Source organism: Carettochelys insculpta, chromosome 1 (genome assembly GCF_033958435.1).
Source record: "Carettochelys insculpta isolate YL-2023 chromosome 1, ASM3395843v1, whole genome shotgun sequence".
Lineage (NCBI taxonomy): Eukaryota > Metazoa > Chordata > Testudines > Carettochelyidae > Carettochelys > Carettochelys insculpta.
Window position 1 is genome coordinate 134,140,949 of NC_134137.1, and position 22,711 is coordinate 134,163,659.

A 22,711-nucleotide genomic window follows, 5' to 3' on the forward strand; every position below is an offset into this window, starting at 1 on the left:
TATAAGCATCTGACTGACTTACAAGGAAGCACTGCTTACTCTTGGGGGAATTCCATGCCAAAAATCCAAAATCCTGCATATTTTGTTTGTCAAAATATAATATAATCACACCAGTTCCACTTAATTAGGTAATTTATTTAAACTCTTGTACGGGAAAAATAATCACAATAACTGTTCAGAATTTCTTAAACGCAGGAAAGTTGTTGTAAATGCTTGGTTGGGCTCACCAAGGAATTAGCTCAGTTTGTCAGCAGGGCATTGCCCTCTGGTCAGTGTCTTGCCCATTGTCCACTCTCCTGTCTCCAACCTCCTCCTCCAGAAAGCTGCATCACTTCCTTGGTCTCCATCTCCTTTTAGGACATTGCCCTCTGGCAGCATCCACCACTCTTCTGTCCCTTTCGGGGTGCGGGTAGGGAGCGTCGAGGGATGTGGCAGGGGGAGGGTGTTTCAGCAGTCCTCAGTCCAAGCACCTGTCTCCTTGACCAACTGCAGCCCCAGAGTCTTGTCCCTTGCCTCAGGGTAAGCTACAGTCTATATTGGCCCTGCTCCAATGTGTCAAAATGCAGAAGAAGAGGGGGACTCAGGCCCACCCACTATTCTGGGTCCCAGCCCGGGAACCCTCTGTTGGCAGCATGTTCTGCCCTCCGTCGCTCACCATGTCTGCCAGTGTTTCCTGGGTCACTTCCCTGTGACGCTTGCATCTTCCTGGCCTTTTGTAATAGGGGCCACAAAATAGCAGATGTTAGATTAGCACTTGCCTCTTTCTGCTCCCCTGAGACTGCCCCACGTGGCTCTGTCCAAGGTGCTTCTTCCATGTTAGTCAAGGCTCAACTTCCCTCTGGTTTGCTGAGCAACTACTTCTATCTGGGCTGTCCCAACAAGCTGCCTTTTGATGGGCTTGTTAGGAGCCAATCCCTCTTTGGCTGGGTCTTCACCGGCTCCTTCCAGGCTGCTTTAACCCCTTACCCTTCACTACCCAACCCCACTGCAGTAACCAAGACCCTGCATTTAAGTTACAATCCTGAGTTTTATTTTGGTGGTTGGTGCTCTGTAAAGTGGAGTGATGCTCTAAATTGCATAGATTTTCACACAAGAAAGTTGGACGGTTTTGCTAATCATTGTCTTGTATTTTAATAAAAGTAGAATAGAGCCTGAGCTGTAGTCAGTCCTATTTTGCTTTTGCTGCACAGGAACAAAAGCCAGAAAGCTTATAGACCTTCCTAGCTGAGGATTCAGTTACTGTCCTTTTTACAATAAGGCACCTTTACACCAGTCTGGCAAAGTAAAGGAATTGATTAAGAATGGGAACGATTAAGGAACATTAGCATCTTGTCTTTTTAGTTGTCAGATTTCTGTTCTGTATGAAAGGGGTAGCCGTGTTAGTCTGTGTCTTCAAAAAACAGCAAGAAGTCCTGTGGCACCTTATAGACTAACAGATATTTTGGAGCATAAGCTTCCATGGGCGAAGACCCACTTCATAAGATTTGCTCATGAAAGCTTATGCTCCAAAATATCTGCTAGTCTATAAGGTGCCACAGGACTACTTGTTTCTGTTCTGGTTCAAGGCAGAACCTGCTTCACAAAGCTCGGTGCCTCCAAGCCCAGGATGCAGTGCTGGACTCTTCTTCATCTGAGCAACTGGGTTTTGCCTGCTCACATCCCCATCAATTTTTTAGTCTCATAGGTGCCACTGGACTGCTTGTTACACCTGACCTGAGTCTCTCCTTCATATGCAGGGAGGCACTCAACCCCACCCACTTAATATTTTTCTGTCGACGCATGCGGGTCCAGATGTTCTCCCCCTCAGCCCTGCAATCTGCTCTCTGCTGCTAGGTGTTCCCAACAGATGCACCTTGCACATATGACTTGTTTTTTGATAAAATAATATGTATCCTGGGTCTAGTTACGGAGCAACTATTTTTGAGAGATGGGAATTTCTTTGCTCTCTGTTCAATATCTTTTAATAGTTGCTGTATACTTTATCTCGTTGCACAAAGTTGCATTGTAGCACAACAATTATTTAGAAACCAGAAAATATTAAAATCAATATGTGTAGGGTGTGGGTTTTTTCAGACCACTAGTTAGTAATTTTTAATTTCATGATGATGTAATTTTCTGAGTATTTTTGTATTATCTTGGTTAAAAAGAATTTAGCCTATGCTAAAGTACCCTTACTAATTCAGAATCACAGTGTAATAATGTTTTATCTTTCAAAGTATCCTAAACATATTAATGAAAGAAAATTAAAACCTTTATAAAATGAGCTTTACTGTCAATCTCCTTAAATAGATTTCTGGCTGTAAATCAGGAATTTCAGTAATGTGCAGGAATCTAGATTGACATAATTGTAGTGAGAAGGGATTGAATGCAAAATTGGGGTGATGGAAAGGTGAATCGTGATGAATACTGAATCATGATCTGTGTGCATTCCTCGGGACTTGTCAAGCTTCCACTTTCCATTACTGCTTCTCAGGTTTCTTTGCCAGTTTACCAGATGCTGTAACAGTGTAGTTTGATTTTACTTGGAAATATGAACTCAATGAGCTGTTTTTTCTTAATTTACTAAAAGGTAACTTGTATTTTGAATTGTCTTCATCGGTTTTTCCTCCACTATTTTTGTTTGCAGGTTAGCATTGCTTGCCCAGAAAGGATGGAACCAATCACAAAAGTGTCTCACATTCCACCAAGTCGATGGGCTTTAGTTTGTAGCTTATGCAAACTTAAAACTGGTGCTTGCATTCAGGTATGTACCAGTTCTGCAGTGGCTTCTGTCTGAGCACAAAAAACAGAATATGAATGTTTCATCTTCATAGCTCTTCATAATGGCAGGGGCCATTCTTAAATGCAGCAGCAGCTGTGCTCTTAGCAATAGCTCATTAAACAGTCTTGGGTATTATGAAGCTTTTGAGCTAGAGCAGAGATTTTCAGAATGTTAGGGGAGGGGGGCCACGAGGACCTGATTGGGCTGAGATCAGCAGCGTGTGCTCTGTCTGACAGAGTAAGTGGACAGAGCTCTGTGCATTCTCCCTCAGCTACTCAGACCAGTTTCCCTTGTCCATCTTGCTCTTCCACTGTTGCAGCAGCTGTCAACTGGTAGTTACCCTCCTGTCTTGAGGAGGCTGGCAGTGTAGTTGGAGGCTGCATCCAGTGAGTACTAACCTTGCTGGGCCTGGACTGGCTCCATTGGCCACAAATTGCAGCCAATGGAAACAGTGGGGGAAAGGCCTCCAGACAAGCACTTCACTGCCCTGCAGTGCCTCAGCCTTAGTAGAGGGAGAGTGGTCCTGGGGGCATAGAGCCTTTCCTCTGCCAGAGAGAACCTGTTCAGGGAGGTGAATGGGGGCCATGTTGTAGGGCCTGCAGGGTCAGAAGCAGGCTGGGTTAGTATTCACCAGAAGCAGCCTTCCCTACTCCCTGGCTGACCTCAGACTTCCAGTGTGGCCTTGTTCAGCTCCCTGGTGTAGGGAGGAGAAGGGTACCCTCTGTATGTGATCCCTTGAGTACCAGGCCCACCCTCCTGATCTGCCCCTTAGAAAGAGGGGGCATGTATGGACATGAATCTCTAACGTGGACTCAACCAAAAAAAAAAACACCCAAAAAAAAACCTGAGCTCACCTCTTAGTCAAAACAAAGCACTGCCTTTGAGCAAAGCTATGGGCTGTTTAACTGTCAGATGGTTTTCAGAGATGGACAGAAGTGTCCCCAGCTTAACATCTTACAGCAGAAAATAAGTTCCATGCTTGCATTCCTTTTGAAAGTGTGTGTAAATATAGGTACAGTTCTGTGAATGCAGAGTAGAAAATACCAGTATTAGCCAGATGACCCAGTTCCTCTCCAATTTGGTTTTGTTACCTACTCAAGATATATGATGTATGAAATATAGTCTTAAGTTTAAATTGTCCTACTTAAGATTAAATTGCAGTTTCTATTTTTAATGGGATTTTAATGTGGTAGAATTGACTTGTTTTAAGCTGAAACTTACTGTTAAGTTTTTCAGCTGAGGAGTACTTAAGGTTCTTTAAAGGTTTTAAGCATAACGTGGAAAAGTATATTTAACATGGTGGGTGTTTTTTATAACATAAGCATTCCTTGGTCCTTTCTCCTTTTGTTGCTGCTATTGGCTGACTCTAGTGTTTCACTCATAGTGCTCTGTGAAAAGCTGCATCACTGCCTTTCATGTCACCTGTGCCTTTGAGCATAGCCTAGAGATGAAGGCCATTTTGGACGATGGGGATGAGGTCAAGTTCAAATCGTACTGCCTAAAGCATAGCAAAAACAAGCAGAATTTGGTGCCTGATGTTGATGAGAACCCCAAGAGCATGGCAGACCAGAAGCAAACAGAGAGTGAGAAAACTAGCTTACGTGCTCAGAAACTGAGAGAGCTGGAGGAGGATTTCTACTCATTAGTTAAAGTGGAAGATGTTGCAGCAGAACTGGGCCTTCCTAAAATTGCTGTGGACTTCATTTATAATTACTGGAAATTGAAGCGGAAAAGCAATCTTAATAAACCATTGTTTCCTCCCAAGGAGGATGAAGAAAATGGCTTGATACAGCCAAAAGAAGATAGCATTCATACTCGCATGAGGATGTTCATGCATTTGAGACAGGATCTAGAGAGGGTAAGATATCGATGCCATAGTTGTTGTGTTTTTTTTATTACTACTACTACTACTACTACTACTACTGCGTACTTATAAGTGAGTTAGGTTCTTGCCTTAAACCAGTGTTTAAAATCTTTTGTTATGCTTTTTCAACTTTTATTCTTTAGGAAATCTGAATATTTTATGTCCATCTTGTTTTTAAATGTCTCTTGACATCAGTCTAAGAACTAAGTGTAGACTTCAACCAGAAACAATTGTGACATTGATTACAGCAGTACACTTGAATTTCTTTAATCTGGCAACCTTGGAAAATAGGCTGTGCCAAATTATGGAATTTTCCAGACCATCGGCATTCACCATAATGAAGGGTAAACAAAGTCTATTACTAAAGGTTTTGTAGGTACAAACTATTTTAGAGTACTGCACATGTATGACATTATATAGGATGAATACTTAATGTTTTGTAATAAAACTGTCAGGCTATGGATACACTGTAGCTGTAACTCGAAATAACTTACACAATTTGCACAACACATTACACAAGTTACTTTGAGCTAACTTATTTTGGAGCTTTCGCTACCCCACTCATGATGAGAGGCAGCAGAAACAATAGCGCAGTTGAAATAGCAGTGCTATTTCGAGCACAGTGTTTAGCCATGAGGTTGTATCCCAAAATAGCAACCACAGTGTAGCAATAGCCTTACTGGGATTACGTGGTGGTGTGTGAGGAAGATGGGGGTGGGTGCTTACCTGGCACCCTGCTTCTTGGGGGCACACGTGTGTGTCTGCTCCAAGGCACTGCCCCCCTCCCTGGATACCATTGGCCACAAATTGATGCCTACGGAAGCAGTGAGGGAAGCATCCAGACGAGCACGTCCTCTCCTCTGGTTGGAGGAACAGCAGTGCAGTGGGGAGTGGCAGTATAGAGCTGCTTTCCCCCTCCCCTTGCTAAGCAAAGTACATGGGTCAGATCCAGCCTGCGACTTGCCTGCAGCCTGTCTGTGAGGCTCAGCACCTCCACTCCATGTCAGGGAGCCCACACTGGCACTCTAGCCATGCAGGGGTCTGAAACATAAGTGTTCCTGGGTTAGACACCCAGATTAAGGAGGTTCAAACATGCTTTGAATAATTTTCCTTCAAAAAAAAAAATTGTAACACGTTGACCTTTTGAAATGTATGAAATGAGAATTAGAAATTTTCTGAATTTACTGGTGATTTTTAGAGGATGTTTCAACTTTTTGTGTCATTTTGGGATTTAAAAAATTGGAATTTGTTAGGACAAATTCTGATTTTTGAACAAGTCTAATTGTATGCCATGGGAAACACTGATCGAATATTATTCAATAGACCCTATGGCTGTCTGTGTTCCTCAGAATTTTTGACTCCAGCAAGAGATTTAGCACCTGATCATGCTACTGTTAGGTTGGGTGGAAATATTGCTATTAACTTAAAGGCGTGAAAGAAAGCAGAAGGCTATAACTCCTGAAATAGTCTTTAATGGTGATCACCCAACTAAAAATTCAAAATTGGTGAAATAGCGTGTGCATTAAGAGAATCCATTTCAAAAGTGACCTGTAGATCATTTTGTTGTATTTCAGCAATTTGAGCTGTGGCCTAATAGTCAGACTGATGTGGGGAAAGGGGAGGTGTCATCTTTTTTAACTTGAATCTTATTTAAAAACTCATGAAGTCCCCATGTCAGTATGTTTGTTTCTCTTAACAGCACAGTTAGCATGCTAGGAAACTAAAGTATTGTCTGGTTTTGTAAAATGCATTAATTTACTGGTATGATGTACCAGCTGGTAATCTGAATTGGCTATGAGATATGGGATTCAAGAATAAAAAATTGAATTCTAAAATCTCTGATGTCGTCTTAACTTGCTTATTTATTCATTTTGCTAATACAGATGTGAATTTGACCAACTGATTTGCAGATTGCTTTTAGCATCTTTTAATGGTTTTTTTAAATCTTTGCAATTGAAAGTTCTTCATTTATAATCACATGTTATCCTATAACATTGACCATGGAAATGGCACATTATAGGGCTTTACATGTGTCAGTATGTTTTTTGTTTGAGAATTGTAATTTTAATGTTAAATTCCTGGCCATTTTTAAAAGAGAGAATTCTAAAATCTCTTGTCCTTTTCTGTAGGTAAGGAATCTCTGCTACATGGTGAGCAGAAGAGAGAAATTAAAACTGTCCCACAGTAAAATACACGAACAAGTCTTCAATTTGCAAGTCCAGCTCATTAATCAGGAGATTGCTGCAGGTAATCTATATGTATAACAAACTATAGCTGCTAAAAATTTTGGACTGTGGATATGTCTGGCTCATGTCACTTAGCATTTTCAAAACTGTAAATGTATGTTTTAATGAGTTCTTGAGAGTATGCATTCTCTCACCCATTTTGTTAGTTAGCAGCACATACATGGCATTTTCATCTTCTCTGGAGTCATACTTTGGTATTCCATCCTATCCTAGATGTTTATGTGGTGCCATATACAGGTGAGATACAAATTGCTGTAGCATGCAGGCACCACAGCTGTATTTCTGGTATCTGCATCAGGTAGGTTGTGGGATTTTCTCTTGGTTATGTTCTGTATTCCCACTCTTCCCACAGCAGCTACATATTGCACATCACTAGTTGTGTTTCTCCCATGTTCAAGGAAAGGTGCTAACTCATGGTTGGTAATTATAGAGATAGGGAGAATGATTCACAGAAATTCACGCTATTATGTCTCCTTTCATATGTCATGAAATATTGCAAACAAATTTCTCAGAGGCTAGTCCTGTATGTCCAACCCACAAAATGGTTTGATGATAAAAATTGATAGTTGCTGTCTTAGAACTCCATAATGTTCCAAAAAGAGTTTTTTGTGTCTCTTTTTTAACTACTGAAGATCCTGAAACAAGACTGGGGGAATAAGGGAGAATATGTACTCCCGTGTTTTATTTTTAACTGAATACGGGGGGGGGCTGTTTATATTTGTAATAAAGTCTGTAGTATATTGGGTGAAAATGTTTAAATTTATAAAACACACAACTTTACGCTATAGTTGAAGAAAGGTATTCTTACATAATAGAAATGTAAAATATTCACAAACTCTGTTGGGTGCTTTGGAACAATTTAATTTTGAGTTCATACCTAAAATGCATCTCGTAGTAATTATTAGGTTAATTGAAAATGCTCCTTAATGTGTACGCACTTTTTATAGGCAAGAAAGCTACTGATTAAGATGACCACCTTTTCAACACACCCTTTCTGTTTTCTCTCTCAGGGCACTCTCTGACAAGGGCACTGGAGAACACTCTGTTCTACCCACCTCCCAGAATCACCTTGAAATTAAAAATGCCCAAGTCAGCACTGGGTGACTGCAAAAATAACTCACTGAAACCTGGCAATAGAACCCTTTCTCATGGTGACAACACCAGTGTTTACAACAAAAGGAGTATGCAGATGTCAAACGAGTCATTTGAAATTAAAGCAAAATCATATTCAAGGTATCAGCATGACTGCCGAAGTAATGGGCTGTTGGTAGGAATTGGCAAGACTAGGAATGAAACGAAAGATTCTGGGCCAGCGCAGTCAGCAGAGTTTCATCGTGGGCAGTCGTCTGGTAAACCATTAGCACTTCAAGCTGCATTGCATGGACAGTCTTCCATTGGGAATGGGAAAATGCAGCAAGAGAACTCGAGACTAGCCAAGTCCAATGGCTTAATGGGCAGAGCTGGAGATATAACTCAGAGAGACAGGTCCAGCCAGACACCATATGAACAAGAATCTGTGCTTACTGCTCATTTGGCTGGTCAAAGCAACTTTAGAAAATCTACAATAGAACATTTCAGTCGGTCCTTTAAAGAGGCCACCAACAGCTTGGTGAGGACCACAGAAGATCTGAGGTGCTGTGAAAAGCCAACCAGAAGGCTTTCAACAAAAGAACGGTTGTGGAGCAAGCAGACTCTGGAATACCAGACAGGAGGAGCTCCATACCAGGACAATGATGGGTATTGCCCTGATTTAGAGCTAAGTGACTCTGAAGCTGAAAGTGATGAGAATAAAGAACAAGTCAGATTAAGGAGAAGCAGCTCAGAGAAAGAAAGTCAAAGTAAGGACTTTGGTAGAGAGTGTCACAATAGAAACAAAAAAACAATAATTTCTCACAGTTCAGTACAAAGGTGATTATAAACCCCAAAGGGTAACTCAACCTTTGCATAATGCAGTGTATCAGTGCAAACTTAGGCATCAGAGGGTTTCAGAAAAATGGGCAGGACCTACATTAAGAAGTGCAGTGAAAAACAAAGTAGTTTTCAGTAATGAATTGGCTTGTGATTTTTAAAGGGATAGACAAGGTTAACAGCTGAGAGCGTATAAGCAATTAACCTTCACATAACTCCAGAAGCTGCTGCCTTTCTTACCTGCTTTTGTATAAGGCATTGTTAACAATGTCGGTGTTGTGCTGCTGGAGGAGTATTAAAGGAGTCCCGGCCTTGCTCTGTAACAAGCTGTAAAAGAATAATAAGCAGACAATGAATCATCATTCCTGTTGCACCTGCAGTATGCACCTGATCAGCAAAAACTTAAGCATGTGCTTAAAACTTCAAGCACATGAATATTTCCATTGATTTCTAGTGGGAGTACTCTAAATTAAAGCACATGCTTAAGTTCTCTGTTGGTTTGTGGTCTCGGTGACTACTGAATGGACGGACATTCTGTTCTGCAGAAAGTTTAGACTCCAGTGATGCTTGTAAACCCTCTCTGTAGGGTAGAAGCAAGAATCACAAATGCTGCCAAATGCCAAACTCACTGATCTCTAGATGTGCCTCCATACGTTGCTCCAGCTAAAGGTTGTGTTTCTCTTGACAGTAATTCACTTTATTTTGTAAATATTCAACTTCTAGTACTTCAGTTTTTTATCTTTGTACATAGTTGCTTGTTGTGGGATGCACTTGTAAATATTTTACCCAGCTAACAAGTTACAGATGATTAAATTTGTGGATAGTGTTTACAACAGTAGATGTACTACTTCAGAGAAAAACGCTATTTGACACTTACATTTTGGGCAATCATTGATGATGCTAGGTTCCTCTTGAAACACAAGATTTCACATATGGAGGCATTTATACCTGGTATGTTAAAAATAAGCTTGAATTAAAAATCATTTTGTCTGACCTTTTTTATATACGCCAAAATTTCCAAACCTAGTTGACTAAATAGGGTTTTTTTTAGGAGTTTAACTTTAGAATCATAGGTTTGAAAAAATTTAGCCACTCATTATTTGAAGCACATTTTTAATTGCTAGATAAATCTGGAAGCATATGTAAGACATATGACTACATTAAGCTGCTTAGCCACCTCTAATAAGCTCCCATTTCCAAAACTAAAGTCCCATTTTATTCTTTGCTGCATACAGTTTGTTTGAATAAAATCAGATTTCTCCTTTTTTAAATTCTGTTACCCATGAGTAATTCTATTGTACATTGAATGTCCTAAATTGGCAAAGCCCACTATCCCACATCAAGGGCTGAAATAGAAAGCAGGTACTGCATTATAGCCTCCTTTGCTTGGGGTGACTTTCATCCAAAGGGAAAAACTCCGAATATAAAGATGTTCAGCTGTTCACAAATGACAGCTTAATTTTTTTTCACATCCTTAATTTATTTTATTGCTCTTAGTTCAGGAAACTACAACAAAATCCTTTAAACGATTAAACTTTGAAATCTTTCTCACAATAGTTACAGGTCAGGGGCTAGCGAACACTTCAGTAGTGAAATAAAAAGAGTAATTTTGCAGTTATGTGCTCTTTGCTTCATGAATCCTTAATTTTCTTTCCCTTCTTGATTTTCTGTATATTTGTGTAATTTGTTTTTCTAGAGATTGTATCTTCAAATTTTTCAGTGTAAATATGAAGTGCCATTTTTAGGCTTCCATATGTTTTATTTTAATGGGATGTACTTTTTGTTCCTAAGCCATGGGTCATGCAGATTGAGTAAACAAATATCCACTCATTTGTAGTCTAGCTCTGACTTTTAGCTCTCCTTCAATATTTATTATTAATCCTTTTTCTGGCCACAAAATTGTGGGGAGTTTATCTTGGGAATATTTATCTTGGAGGCCAGCAGAGCAATCCTGTTTCGTGCCTGGTGGCATATGAAAACTATGAGGGGAAATGGTGCTTCAGCAAAAATTCAAGTTTTTGCTGCTTTTGGGGATGTAACTCTTTCCAGTGTGGGCAATAGTTTTGCTGTTTTTAAAATTATTTTAATGCATACATGAAGGAGCCCTTGGGTATTGTAGTTCTTAAATATAGTCCCCAAAGTGTACTTGCTAGTTTTACTGTGTGTTTGGTGGCTAACTGTTTGAAGTATTACCTCTTAACCTTATTTGTTAATTTTGTTTTTTGCATTTTGTTCATATATATTTACACACACACACACACACACACACACACACACACACACACACACACACACACACACACACACACACACACACAGTTTTCCAAGATGGACTGTCTTTTTCAGAAGTCCCTTTTTTACAAGTACTTTTTTATTAAATTATGAAACTAACAGTATTTTAATTTGTTGTGATTTATTCAGGACTTCATCTTTTATTCCTTGGTGGGAAACCTGAGGTCTGTGGGCCACATGCGTCCCACAAGACATTTTGCTTACCATTGTTCACATGCAGGGTTGTCAGATTCTGCTGCTTTCCTTTTTTTTTTCTTTCTAACTGGTATTAGTTTCTCTCACTAGCACGCGCACACACGAGCTCATGAAGTAAAGTGCATACTGACTGCACATGCTGTGAGTTGGAGCTATGTGCTTTCTCTGTATCCAGTGAAAGCACTGGTACAGATCAATCAGCACTCCTTCAAATTGTAGGAATGCAAGTGCATTTTACAAGAACTATCTTGGTTGCAACAATCTTGTGGGCCACTGAGATGGAGGGCCATGCATGCTGTCCACTTACTATCTTGGTTATCCATTGCTCTTTTTATATGGTAGGTTGCTAAACAAGCCAGTTGAACTGAAGTGATTCCACACCTGTCAAGTGTGAATTAATATTTTTTGCATACTCTGAAGCATTTTAACAAGTTGGAATTCAACACTGTTTTAACTAAGCTGCCAATTGAAGTTAACTCATACAATTAACTCAAGAAAAATCATGACTAAATAAATTAATGGGGATTAGTCACACTGTTAAAGTAGAATACCAATTGAAAATTTTAATATTTTTTGGGTATTTTTCTACATTTTCAAATATATTGGTTTCAGTTACAACACGATATATAGTGTACATTGCACTGTATTTGATTAAAAATGTTTGCACTGGAAAAATGATAAATAGTATTTTTCAGGTTCCCTTATACAAGTACTATAGTGCAATTTCTTGTGAAAGTGTCCTTGCACTCAAAAGCAAAACAATACAGTAAACCCTGGCTTTGTGATTTCGACATGTGTTTAATCATATTAACACAAATGTCAAAATCCCTGGGCTCCAGCCACCTGCTTCCCCAAGCAGGATGGGAACCTGGTGGGGCATGGTGTCTCCGAGCTGGGGGAGGCCATAGGGATGCCACTGCAGGGAGAAGGGTGGAGGTAGCCCTTCAGCCCCAGGGAGCCAGGTGCAGGAGCTGCTGGTCAGTTTCCCAGCTCCCACAAGCAGCAGGGAGCTGGGAAACTGACTAGGTGCTGTTGCTGTGCCAAGCTCCCGGGGCTCAGAAGAGGAGGGAGGTGTCACCACCCCCCAACTTAAACAAAATTTGAGTTACACAAGGGTTATGAGGAATGCAACTCCCTCATAAGTGTTTGTTTATGGAAGATAATGCTGCCCCTTCTTAATTAGTGTCACCTTAAAGTGAGAACAGACATTTTTGTGGCTCTGTTATAGTTGGCTTTGCAAGATGATTTCGATGTGCCAAAGATTCATATGCCCCTTTCTGCTTCAGCCATCATTCTAGTGGATGTGCTTCCATGCTGCTGATGCATGTTTTATAAAATTTAAATTTGTGAGAATTGTTCGTCTCCTTTATTTTACTTGCATTTTGCCATATGCTTCATGTTACAGCATTAGTGGATGATGACGACCCAGCATATCTTCGTTTAAGAACACTTTCAGAGCAAATTTGACAAAAATCAAAAAAAGATGCCAATGTGAAATTTCTACAACTATAGCTACAGCACTCAACCTAAGGTTCAAGTATCTGACATGCTTTCCAAAATCTGAGAGGGACCAAATGTGGAGCATCCTTTCAGAAGCCTTAAAAGAGCAACACTGTGATGTGGAAACTACAGAACCAAAACAAAGAAGAAAATCCAACATTCTTTTGCTGGCTTCTGACTCAGATGATAATGAACATGCATTGGTCTACACTGATATGGATTATTGCCAAGCAGAATCCATCATCAGCATGAATACATGTCCTCTGGAATGGTGGTAAAAGTGTCAGGAGACATGAATCCTTTCTATATCTGGCATGTAAATATCTTGCAATGCTGACTACATCAGTGCCACGCAAACACGTGTTGTCACTTTCAAGTGATGCTGTAAACAAGAAGTAGGCAGCATTATCTCCTGCAAAAGTTAAACTTGTTTGGGCAATTGGCTGAACAAGAAATAGGACTGAGTGGACTTGTAGGTACTAAAATTTTACATTATTTTTAACTGCAGGTTTTTTGTATGTAATTCTACATTTGTATATTCAACTCTTCTTAGAGAGCACTGTAGTAAATGTTTTTTAGTTCACTTACTACTTTTGTTTTTTTACAGTGCAAATATTTGTAATAAAAATAAATAGCAAGCGAGCAGTGTACACTTTGTATTCTGTGATGTAACTGAAATCCATGCATTTGAAAATGCAGAAAACATCCAGAATATTTAAATAAATGGTATTCTACTATTTAACAGCGTGATTATGCATGATTAATTTTTTTAAAATCACGTGATCAGAAAACTTAATGGCTTGACAGCCCTATTTTTGTTGTTGGCCATCCAGATAAATTTACAGGCAGCTTCCTAATACCTGTGTTAAGTGTTCTCTCTATTTTTCCCATCCATGTGCAGAATAGTCATGTGCACTAAGGCAGGTGCAAGTGTGCAGCACCATTAGAAATGCATCCTGCCTGCTGTGGACACTGGATGCTCTGCTAATCCTTTGCTTAGTATTTGAATCTCTCCAGGGTGGCCACTCAAGCGCTCAGCTTACAGAGGACATTGTGTTCCTCCTTCCCTGTGCCAGGCGACCAGATTTTTGCCTGATTGGGTACAACTTTAACTATGGGGGGAAAAATGTAAATGGAGGGTGGGCACTTGTTCACACACACATGGTGCTGTTGCGTTGTGCTAATGAGAGAGAACAAGAATTATACCGAAATATTCCAGCTCTTCCAGTCCCTGCCTCTCCCCCACAGTCACAATTCACGTTCCCTAGCTGGGGTTTTCCAACTCCAGTCTTCCAGGACTTTGACCCAAGCGCACACAGCTTTAAAGTCTCTACTTCTGGAAGCAGACATCTAGCAGCCTCCAACCTTTGACTTGCTCCCCTCCCCAAGAAATGGTCTGTTTTTTTTTTTTCTGGTCCTGACTGGCACCAGACTGCTTTCTTCAGATGCCATGTGGGGGTAGTTGAGGATTAAATTAGGACAACTCAACTGGCTTTTCCAGCCAATTGGTGGTTAAGGTTACTCAGCTGATTTTTTGAAGTGTTGAGAATCTCCTTGTTTGATTCCCAAAAGAAAACCAGCAAGGGAAGAGGAAATCCCACAACAAAGCAACACTCTCTTTCCTACTCCATTTGTTTCACATTCACTAATTTAATGATACTGCATACAACAAATTTTACTGATAGAAACCATCCCTAACATCCAGACCCCACAAAGCATTTTTCCCCTTTTTGGTTGTTTTTTTTTTTTCTCTGTTTTCTGCCTTTACCTCATTAATATTCTCTATCTGGCTTTCCCATACCATCTCTTAACTCCCTCACCACCCTGTGTTGGTGACTTCTCCTTTTTGCTCACTCCTCTGGTCACTTGAGTGGACTTCTTAACCCTGTGTTTTGCATAAGTACCCCTTTTCCAGCAGGCAGCCTCACCCACCCAAAGCCTGGCTTTTGCTGCCCTAGAGCAGGACCCATCTGTTTATGGAGCTGGGCTAGCAACTGCACCCATACCAGCAGTCTGCTCATGAGATACAGCCCAAGCTGAGCAGGGGTTAGTGCTGCTACGCTGGCTCTGTCAAGGAGAGAGAGCCTGGTGCTCCACACCCCTAAGGTGGTTTATCCTGTTAAAACGGGTGGGGACATGTCAGAAATATGAACTTCATTTGGATGCAGCATCAAGTTTGCCAGCTGGCACAAGCCTTTGTTACTGCAGCTGAATGGTTTTAGCTCTTTCTGGAAGGCTTTTTGTAAAATGGGTATATATTGTTCAGGACAGACTGTCTGTAGGAAAAGTTATGTTGAAATGTGATTTAGATAGATTAGTAAATGGAAAATCAAAGAGACTTGTAGAAATTTGATCTCTTTGAGCTATGTGCCAGTTACTAACCTAAGTTTGATCATAAAGCACCTGCTTCAGTGCTCATGCTGAGAACCATTGTGTCAGATAAATGCATCTTTTTGGCCATGCTGATTTCTGCTCTGTAGCAACCTGACCTTAGTGCTGATAGTATAGTACCTACATTGAATCTAACGGCTCTACAAGTTAATATTCTACTTTAGAAAAAAAGTAACTGATGGGCAAATTCTTCAGACTGGACTACTATTAATGGAGGCAACAGCATTAAACTAATATGACTCTTAAAACTAAGCTGTTTCCTGGGGAGGAAGAATTACATGTGAAACAGGCACACTGCTCCAACTTTTCAAACATGAGCTGTAGGGTCTTACAACTGAGTATTGCCTTGAGGAAGCGCAGACAGTATTTAACTCTGCTAGGGCTGGCGCAAGCAAATCTGGATCTTCAGCCAAACTCCAGGCCTGCCACCTCCAAATTCCACACTGCAATAGCTCAGGTGGAGAGTGTTCAGAATTGATGAAGGGGGGTGGTTTAAAGGAATTAGGAGGCTTTCCATTAAGCAGAAGGTGAGAGAACTTGTGCTGTCATGATTGAGACAAAGTCTGATGTTCAGTAGTCCAGCTCATCCGAGCTGTCGGCATGCAGCAGCGTGTGTTCCATATTTCACAGAACTGTGTGTGCATGTACTATGACGGGTTCTGGGCACAGCTGAGAGAGCCAGTCCTGGGCAAATTGCTTAAAACCATGCCACTTATAGCCCACACTGAGATTTCCTTCTCAACAAGGCAAACCAAGCCCCCCTTGTAGCAAACTGGCAGCTTGTCTCAACTGTCCCTGCTCCCCTCTCAGCATCTATAAGCAAAAATCCTTGGTGGTGAATCTGAGTTTAAAGCAGCAGCGGTGAGCATGAAAGAAAACTTCAGAACACACAAGTGCCGATGCAAAATCTCAGAGAGTGGATCTATCCTCCATATGCTCCTCTGTGCTTTTGAAGTAAGGTGACCATCTGTCCTGTTTTCATCAAAATGACCCAGTATTTCAGGCATCAGGAAGGGGTCCCAAATTATTTTAACAAAAGGATTAATTGTTCCCTATTCATGTCCCCTGCAGAGCTGCTTTTCCCCAAGTCAGCACAGCCACAGTTGCAGATACCAGGTACCAGCATGCACTGACAGGCCAAGTGTGCAGACAGGTGCAGGAGAGGGTGATTGGGGCCCAGCCATACCATGAGGCCGGTGGGAGGGTAGTGTGTGTCCCCTACTTGCTCCTTGTTTCACATTTTAAGGGGACCTAGTGCCCCTCTTTGGAGCTGCTGCCCCTCTAGCCAGGGAGACCCCTGTGGAGAAGTAGCCCCCATCCTTGCTGTGGTGCAGGGCAGCTACCCATGGAGCTGGGGACCCCTACTTTGGGGCAGCTGGGGAGCCCCACCCCCATGGCAGGGCTACAGCCCTGTGGCGTGGGGCTACAGCCTCATTCCCAGTTCCCTGTGAATTGGGGCAGCTGGGAGCCACACCTGTGGGGCAGCAGCCCTGTTCCCAGCTCCCCACAGCATGTACATGGTTACAGTTGGTAAATGCTGACTTTGTAATGTTATATACACCTCACTGCAAGACAAGAAGAAAGCTTTTGCATTAGAAACCATGAGCACATATCAGTCTCCATTATAAACTTTGGGCTAACTTCAGGTAAAATATATATTTTTAATTCTTACCTATTAGTTATAAAAATGTAGCATGTCTTTTTAACAGGTGCTCAGTAAACAATGTTATTTTGAATGTTTGTGCTGCAGAGGTCTGATTGATTTCCATCACTGAAGTCCAAGCAGTTTTACCAAGTGTCCTGTATTTGGCATAGGGAAATATGGTCATCCTATTTTAAAAAAAAAAAGTCCTTAGTGGTGAATCTTAGTTTAAAGCAACTTATTCTTTTCATTTATCCATTTAATGTTTGAATTTAACATTAAAGAACCTGTAAATTCCATCATGTGTTAATTTTCATAATTTAAAGTCTTGGATTAGCATTTTTTAACCACAGCTCCTGATGCAGGAAAAATTATTGTGCTGGCTAAGCACAGTTCAGAGTTCAAAATACCTGTTATGGGAGCTAGAAAAGAGACAGCACTAGTGTTGTAGTTCAGTAGAGCATAGAAAAGCTGTTAACTTGTGCTTACCTGATGTCCTAAACATAGCCTGGTTTGATGTTTACAAGCCATGTTACAGAAAAAGTATGAAAAGCAGTGCTAGCTAAATGAAAATCCCAACCGCAAGGAGTAAAGAAACACCAGATTGTGTCCAGGTGCAATCATCTCCTATTGAAGAACTTTTGCAAGCCATATTTCCATCCTCATCATGATCAGCAAATTTGTGGGTTTCACATTCTGCAGGAAAAGGGAAACAGCAGCTAAAACCCAGCTGGGGCTTCTGTGAAATCACAAATGGCTAGCTAGCAGTCATCCCCCACAAGGCAGTGCTCTGCCCCTGTTAACATAGGCAGCTGAACTCTCTTCTTGTCTTATGTTCCTCCTCTCATTTGCTCAAGGTATACACAGCAAGCCTTTACTTCTCAAAGGGCTCCCACACAGGTGCCAACTTCTCTCTAGAGCGGGGAAGCTAGGAATGCACATACCCGCCCAACCCAGGCCCTGCCACCAGTCCACCCCTCCCCCCCAAGGCCATGCCTCACCCCCATTTCATCCCCTTCCTCCAAGCACCTGGCCTCAACCTGCCTGTTACTGCCCCAAGCACACCCTGTCCCCACTCTTCCTCCCTTCCAGAGTGTCCTGAATGCCACAAAACAGCAGTTCATAGGGGCCTGAGGCACTGGGAGGGTGGGGTGGAGTTGGCCAACAGGGCTACCACCAGCCAATAGGCAGTGGAGGTAGCTTAGCTGCTGGGCAGTGCTAAGCATCACTAATTTTTCACCATGGGTGTTCCAGTCTGGGCTTTTTTGCTCTGTTTATGCAGTTACACAGATCCTGCACACCCATGCCTTGGCACAGAACACAGAACAGGTGAGCTGTAAGCGGAAATTCAGGAACAGGAAATCTAGCTGTATTTTACAGAAGCCTCATTGAGGGCACAGGGACAAACCATCCCAACATGCAGAAAATTGCAAATATGGCAGGAGGCCAGCTTGGCTCAACAAAGAACTCTTTGGTGATCTTGAATGCAAAAAGGAAGCTAAACAAGCAGTGGAAACTTGGAAAGATGACTAGGGAGAAATATAAAAATACTGCTCAAGCATGGAGGGATATAATCAGCACGCTCAAAATGCAGTTGGAGTTACAGCTAGTAAGTGATGTGAAGAGTAACAAGAAGCGTTACAGGTATGGTAGCAACAAGAATGCGATCAGAGAAAATGTGGAACCCTTACTCAATGGAGAAGGCAACCTATGGCATGGTGTGGAGAGCTGAAGTGTGCAATGCTTCCCCCACCCCAATCTTTGCAGACAAGGCCAACTCCCCAACTGCTGCACTGGGTTACACAACATGGGGAGGAGGTGAACATAATGCAGTGGTGAAAGAACTGGTTGAGCACTATTTGGCTCCTTTTTGATTGCATCGTTGCTGCAAGATATTGTATACAGTTAGTTTTAGGATAATTACACACATCTAGTAGAGCTGGAAGGGACCTTGAGAGGTCATTGAGTCCAGTCCCCTGCCCTCTTGGCAGGGCCAAGCAACACCCCTGACAGATTTTTTTTTAAATCTATTTGCCCCCAACCCCTAAATGGCCCCCACAAGAATTGAACTCACAACACTGGATTGAACAGGCCAATGGGCAAACCACTGCACTGGGATAGTTACCATTTTTCCCCATTCTCTTCCTCAGCCAGGGACATTTTCCCCACAGGAAGTCTGAGACTGTGGCCAGGGTTCAAAAACTGTATTTCTGGCCTTGGCTTCTTTAGGGTGAATGACAAATAGAAATACTGTCTCTACTGCCTGTGAGAAGGGTCGTTTCTGCCAAGTGCAGCATCTGCTGCTTTTCTCCCGCTGCCTTTCTTATAGCAATTTATAGTTTTCTTTCTTTTGCTTTCAGTCCTCTGTTTTTGGTCCATGGAAAGTGTAACGGTTCTGGGTTCCCCCAGGAAAGCATAAGCCACTGTTACACCTCTCTGCCTTAGCAAGGAAGAGCTTGACTGGAACTTAAACAGTAAGACAGGTCCTTGCCACGCCAGTCTGCCCACATCACCAGCAAAGTCCTTGAGACCCTATTACCTGCAAAGATCCAATCAGTAAATCTTGGTTCCTGAGTTCCCCAGGGAGTCTGTAGTGACCAGTCCTTCTCACTGGGCTCTCACGGTAATTAAGTTAGCTGCCTCCAAAAAGGCCCTACTTACACCATTCTGTTAGTTTAGCTGATGTCCGACACGTTAATATGCAGCATTGAGATGATTTTGCAATAAAACAAATATATTTAATAAAGAACACAAATTTAAGTGACATCCTAAGAATAAAAAAGAAAAAGGTTACAAACAAAATAAAAACAACATGCTTTCTACAGTTTAAAATTATATTTTAGGCTGTTGCAGCTCCAGCAGCATCTTCAGAGGCCAAGATTTCTGAGAAGGGGTCTTTCTCCACCATCGGGGACACAAGGAAGAGGAATTGGGCACACCATAAAGCCCAGTTTAAGGGGACCTCATGTCCATCAAGAGCTACATCTGAGGCTCCATCTGATTCTGGTACCAAGGCAACAGTACTGCACGAGAAACAATATGCCAAGAAATTTTCTAATAGATTGCTCACTGTGTTGTCTATCTTGTTAGCAACTCATGCTTCTTGGTACAGTGATGCACATAGGGCTCCTGCTTGTGTTCTGGTACTGTCCCCTTACCTGCATGAGAGCTCTAAGGCAACAAGTTCCTCTACAAGCCTGATATTGTGCACACTGTCTCACTGACCCCTTCTCGAGGATCCAGTCCAAACTCAGATTTCTGGATGACAGACCTCCAGATTTCTCTCCCTGGCAAACCTCTTGGTGCTGAAGCAATTGGAGTTTCCCATGTTACATAACCTCTATGACAGCCTCTTCCCTGTTACTGCTCAGACATCTGCCACCACAATATTTCAAGACTGAAACCCAATTGGCACTTACACTTGACGCTTCCTGTGGTGGGGTCTCCTGGACCTCCTTGCTCCCGAGGGCTCCTGCATTACCCTGAGGGCTCCACTGCCCAATTAGGCCTCAGCAGCCCAGTTCCAGTACATGGGCCTCACAGCCCAGTCAGGCCTCAGCGACCTAGGTTCTCCCTGCCTTAGGCTTGCACGGAGGTGGGGGTAGGAGAGCTTGGGCCCTTCTGCTCCACCAAGCTCCAGCCTGGGGCCCTGTTGGTGGTGGTGTGTGTGTGACCCAAGCCACCAGCTCAGTAGGGATCCTCACTGCAACATGCTGAGCTCGCTGGAAACCTTCCAAGTTCCCCCACCTTGGGCTACTTCCTAACCTGCTCCTGGTGTGGTCTGCCAGCTCTGCTCTGGCCGTGCTCCCTCCAGCCACTCCTGCTGGTGACTGCTCCTCTGGCAGTGGCTGCCACCCCTGTCACTGCTGCTCCTTGGGTGGCAGCGGCTGCTGTCTGGGTGGCTTTGGCTCCCAGGCCCCAGCAGGAGCTCTTCCCTCACTCCTGGCCAGTCCCAACTGCCAGGCTTCCCCAGACTTTATACCTGGTCTACAGCTGGAACACACCCAGCAGGGCGTCAGGGGTGGGGCCTTTTCTATCCAATAGGCCTGGCTGTCACCCCCCTGCTCAGTCTGGGGTTGGTACACACCGTAAGACAACCTCCCTCTTGAGAGGGAGTCCCCAGATTGCTCCTCCCCCACTTCGTCCGGGTTGGGGTGGGAAAAAAGTCAGCATGTATGTGCGCCTTTCCTAGCCAGCGCGCTACCTGAAATGCATATGGCTGCAGGCACAAATACCAGCACATAACTTGTGCATTTGAGTCTTTCATTGCTTGCAGCCATTTAAGTGGTGCATGTTCTGTTACCAGGGTAAAAGTGTTGCCCAGTAGGTGACAGCGGAGGGCTCTGATGGCCCATTTTACTGACAATGCCTTCCTTTCTCTTGTGGAGTACCTGGTCTCAGGGGGGGACAACTTGCAGCTTAGGTAGAGGATAGGGTGCTCCACGCCATCTCCCTCCTGGGACAGCACAGGACACAGGCCCGTCTCAGAGGTGTCCGTCTGCAGAACGAACAGCCTGTTGAAGTCCAGCTGGTGACGATGGGTTCCCGGGTTAGTTAGTCCCTTAGTGCTTTAATACAGCCTCACATCCCTCTGAGCACTCCACTCTTCGGGGTTGTTGGTTCTTGGTCAGGTCTGTCATCAGTGCTTCTAGGGTGAAAGAGTGGTGGGATATACAAGTGGTTTATCCCTAAGACCCAGGAACTGCTGTACCTGGCACTTCGTGATGGGCCTGGGGTAGTCCCGGAGGGCCTGCACTTTGTCAATCGGGCTGCACCTTCCTCTTCCCCACTGTACATCCTAGGTACAGCACTTCTCGGTGGCCATCAATCTGACTTCTCCCAGTGCACGTAGCACCTTTTCCAAGTGGCACAGGTGTTCTCCCCACATCCTGCTGTGCATGATAATGTTGTCTATATGGGAGGCCGCAGAGCCATTGTGTGGGCCCAATACCTGGTTCATAAGGTGGCACACCCCATGAAGCCCAAAAGGCATTGTTGTAAATTGGTATAACCCAAACGGGGTTGGGAATGCTGCCTTTTCTTTCACTGGGGGAGTTCTAATGTTTAGATTGCCCATGCAGAAAATGCTATTCTTGGTGGCTCTCCAATTTGGGTACAAAGTATAATTTTAACATGTATTCCAAGTTCATGCATTCTAGAGAACATACACCACAGGATCAGAAGGAACAATCTCAAGCTCTCATTCTGGAACATCAACTAAAATCAACCTCCCAAACATCACATTGTTCTACCTTCTGCCGGTACCGTATACAGATTTTTCCTAGATCTTTGTTCTTTCAGAGGAGTTGATCTAGACATCAAGAGAGATCACCCCATTTTACAACATCGGCATCTCCATGGCTGCAGATTCCATCTACCTACCCTCTGCAGACTGACCATCCCGCTTACTTCAGATAAATGGATCTTAGAGGTGATCAAAGTGGGATATTTCATTCCATTCCAGCGTGGGCTCATTCTGTCTCAGGTGAACTAGGTGATGGTGACAGAGTTCAGATTGTGTGTGGCACCTGAGCAGGCTCTGCAGTAGAAAAGTCCTAGCTATGGCAATGCTGTTGTCAGGCTAGCACCTGCCCCGGAACGAGCGCCTACAGAGCCAACTCCACAGCAACCCTTCTCGCCCACAGCCAACTCCACATGCTACGTTGGCACCTCCCTTCTCCTACAGGCAGCATGTGGGGAGCTGAGCCCCAATAAGGCAGTGCTGACCTACCAGCTGGCACCAACTCCCTGAGCTCCTCTACTGTGCGGTACTTTCTACATCAGCAGGAGCAGATCTTCTTGCTTGGCAACACTCTACTTCTGAGGCTGAAGAAGCACTACAGTAAGGTCTCAGAGTACGCAAAGGTTCTGTTCCACGCACCCTTGTGTAAACCCGGATTTTGCGCAAGTTG

The 22,711-nt window shown here is 43.0% G+C and overlaps 1 protein-coding gene and 1 long non-coding RNA gene across 5 annotated transcripts in view; one reads left to right on the top strand and one right to left on the bottom strand.

Annotated features, from left to right (window-relative positions):
- The window catches only part of JADE3 (jade family PHD finger 3), a 79,982-nt gene extending 67,249 nt beyond the window's left edge, over positions 1-12,733 (top strand). For 3 of the 4 annotated variants that reach the window (XM_074992106.1, XM_074992114.1, XM_074992100.1), the window contains 4 exons: positions 2,627-2,743; positions 4,146-4,619; positions 6,755-6,872; positions 7,882-9,026. In XM_074992106.1, the coding sequence (XP_074848207.1) occupies positions 2,627-2,743; positions 4,146-4,619; positions 6,755-6,872; positions 7,882-8,783 (1,611 nt within the window). In that variant the 3' untranslated portion in view covers positions 8,784-9,026. Of the gene's footprint in view, positions 1-2,626; positions 2,744-4,145; positions 4,620-6,754; positions 6,873-7,881; positions 9,027-12,671 lie in introns of those variants that run through there. The other variant, XM_074992125.1, reaches the window with a different exon arrangement.
- On the bottom strand, positions 123-21,439 carry LOC142012280 (uncharacterized). The gene is made up of 5 exons (XR_012645299.1): positions 21,191-21,439; positions 17,289-17,495; positions 9,020-16,987; positions 3,616-3,781; positions 123-710 (listed from the first exon to the last, which is right to left on the bottom strand). It is a non-coding gene; the product is annotated as an uncharacterized LOC142012280 (long non-coding RNA).
- Between the last annotated feature and the right edge of the window lie 1,272 nt (positions 21,440-22,711).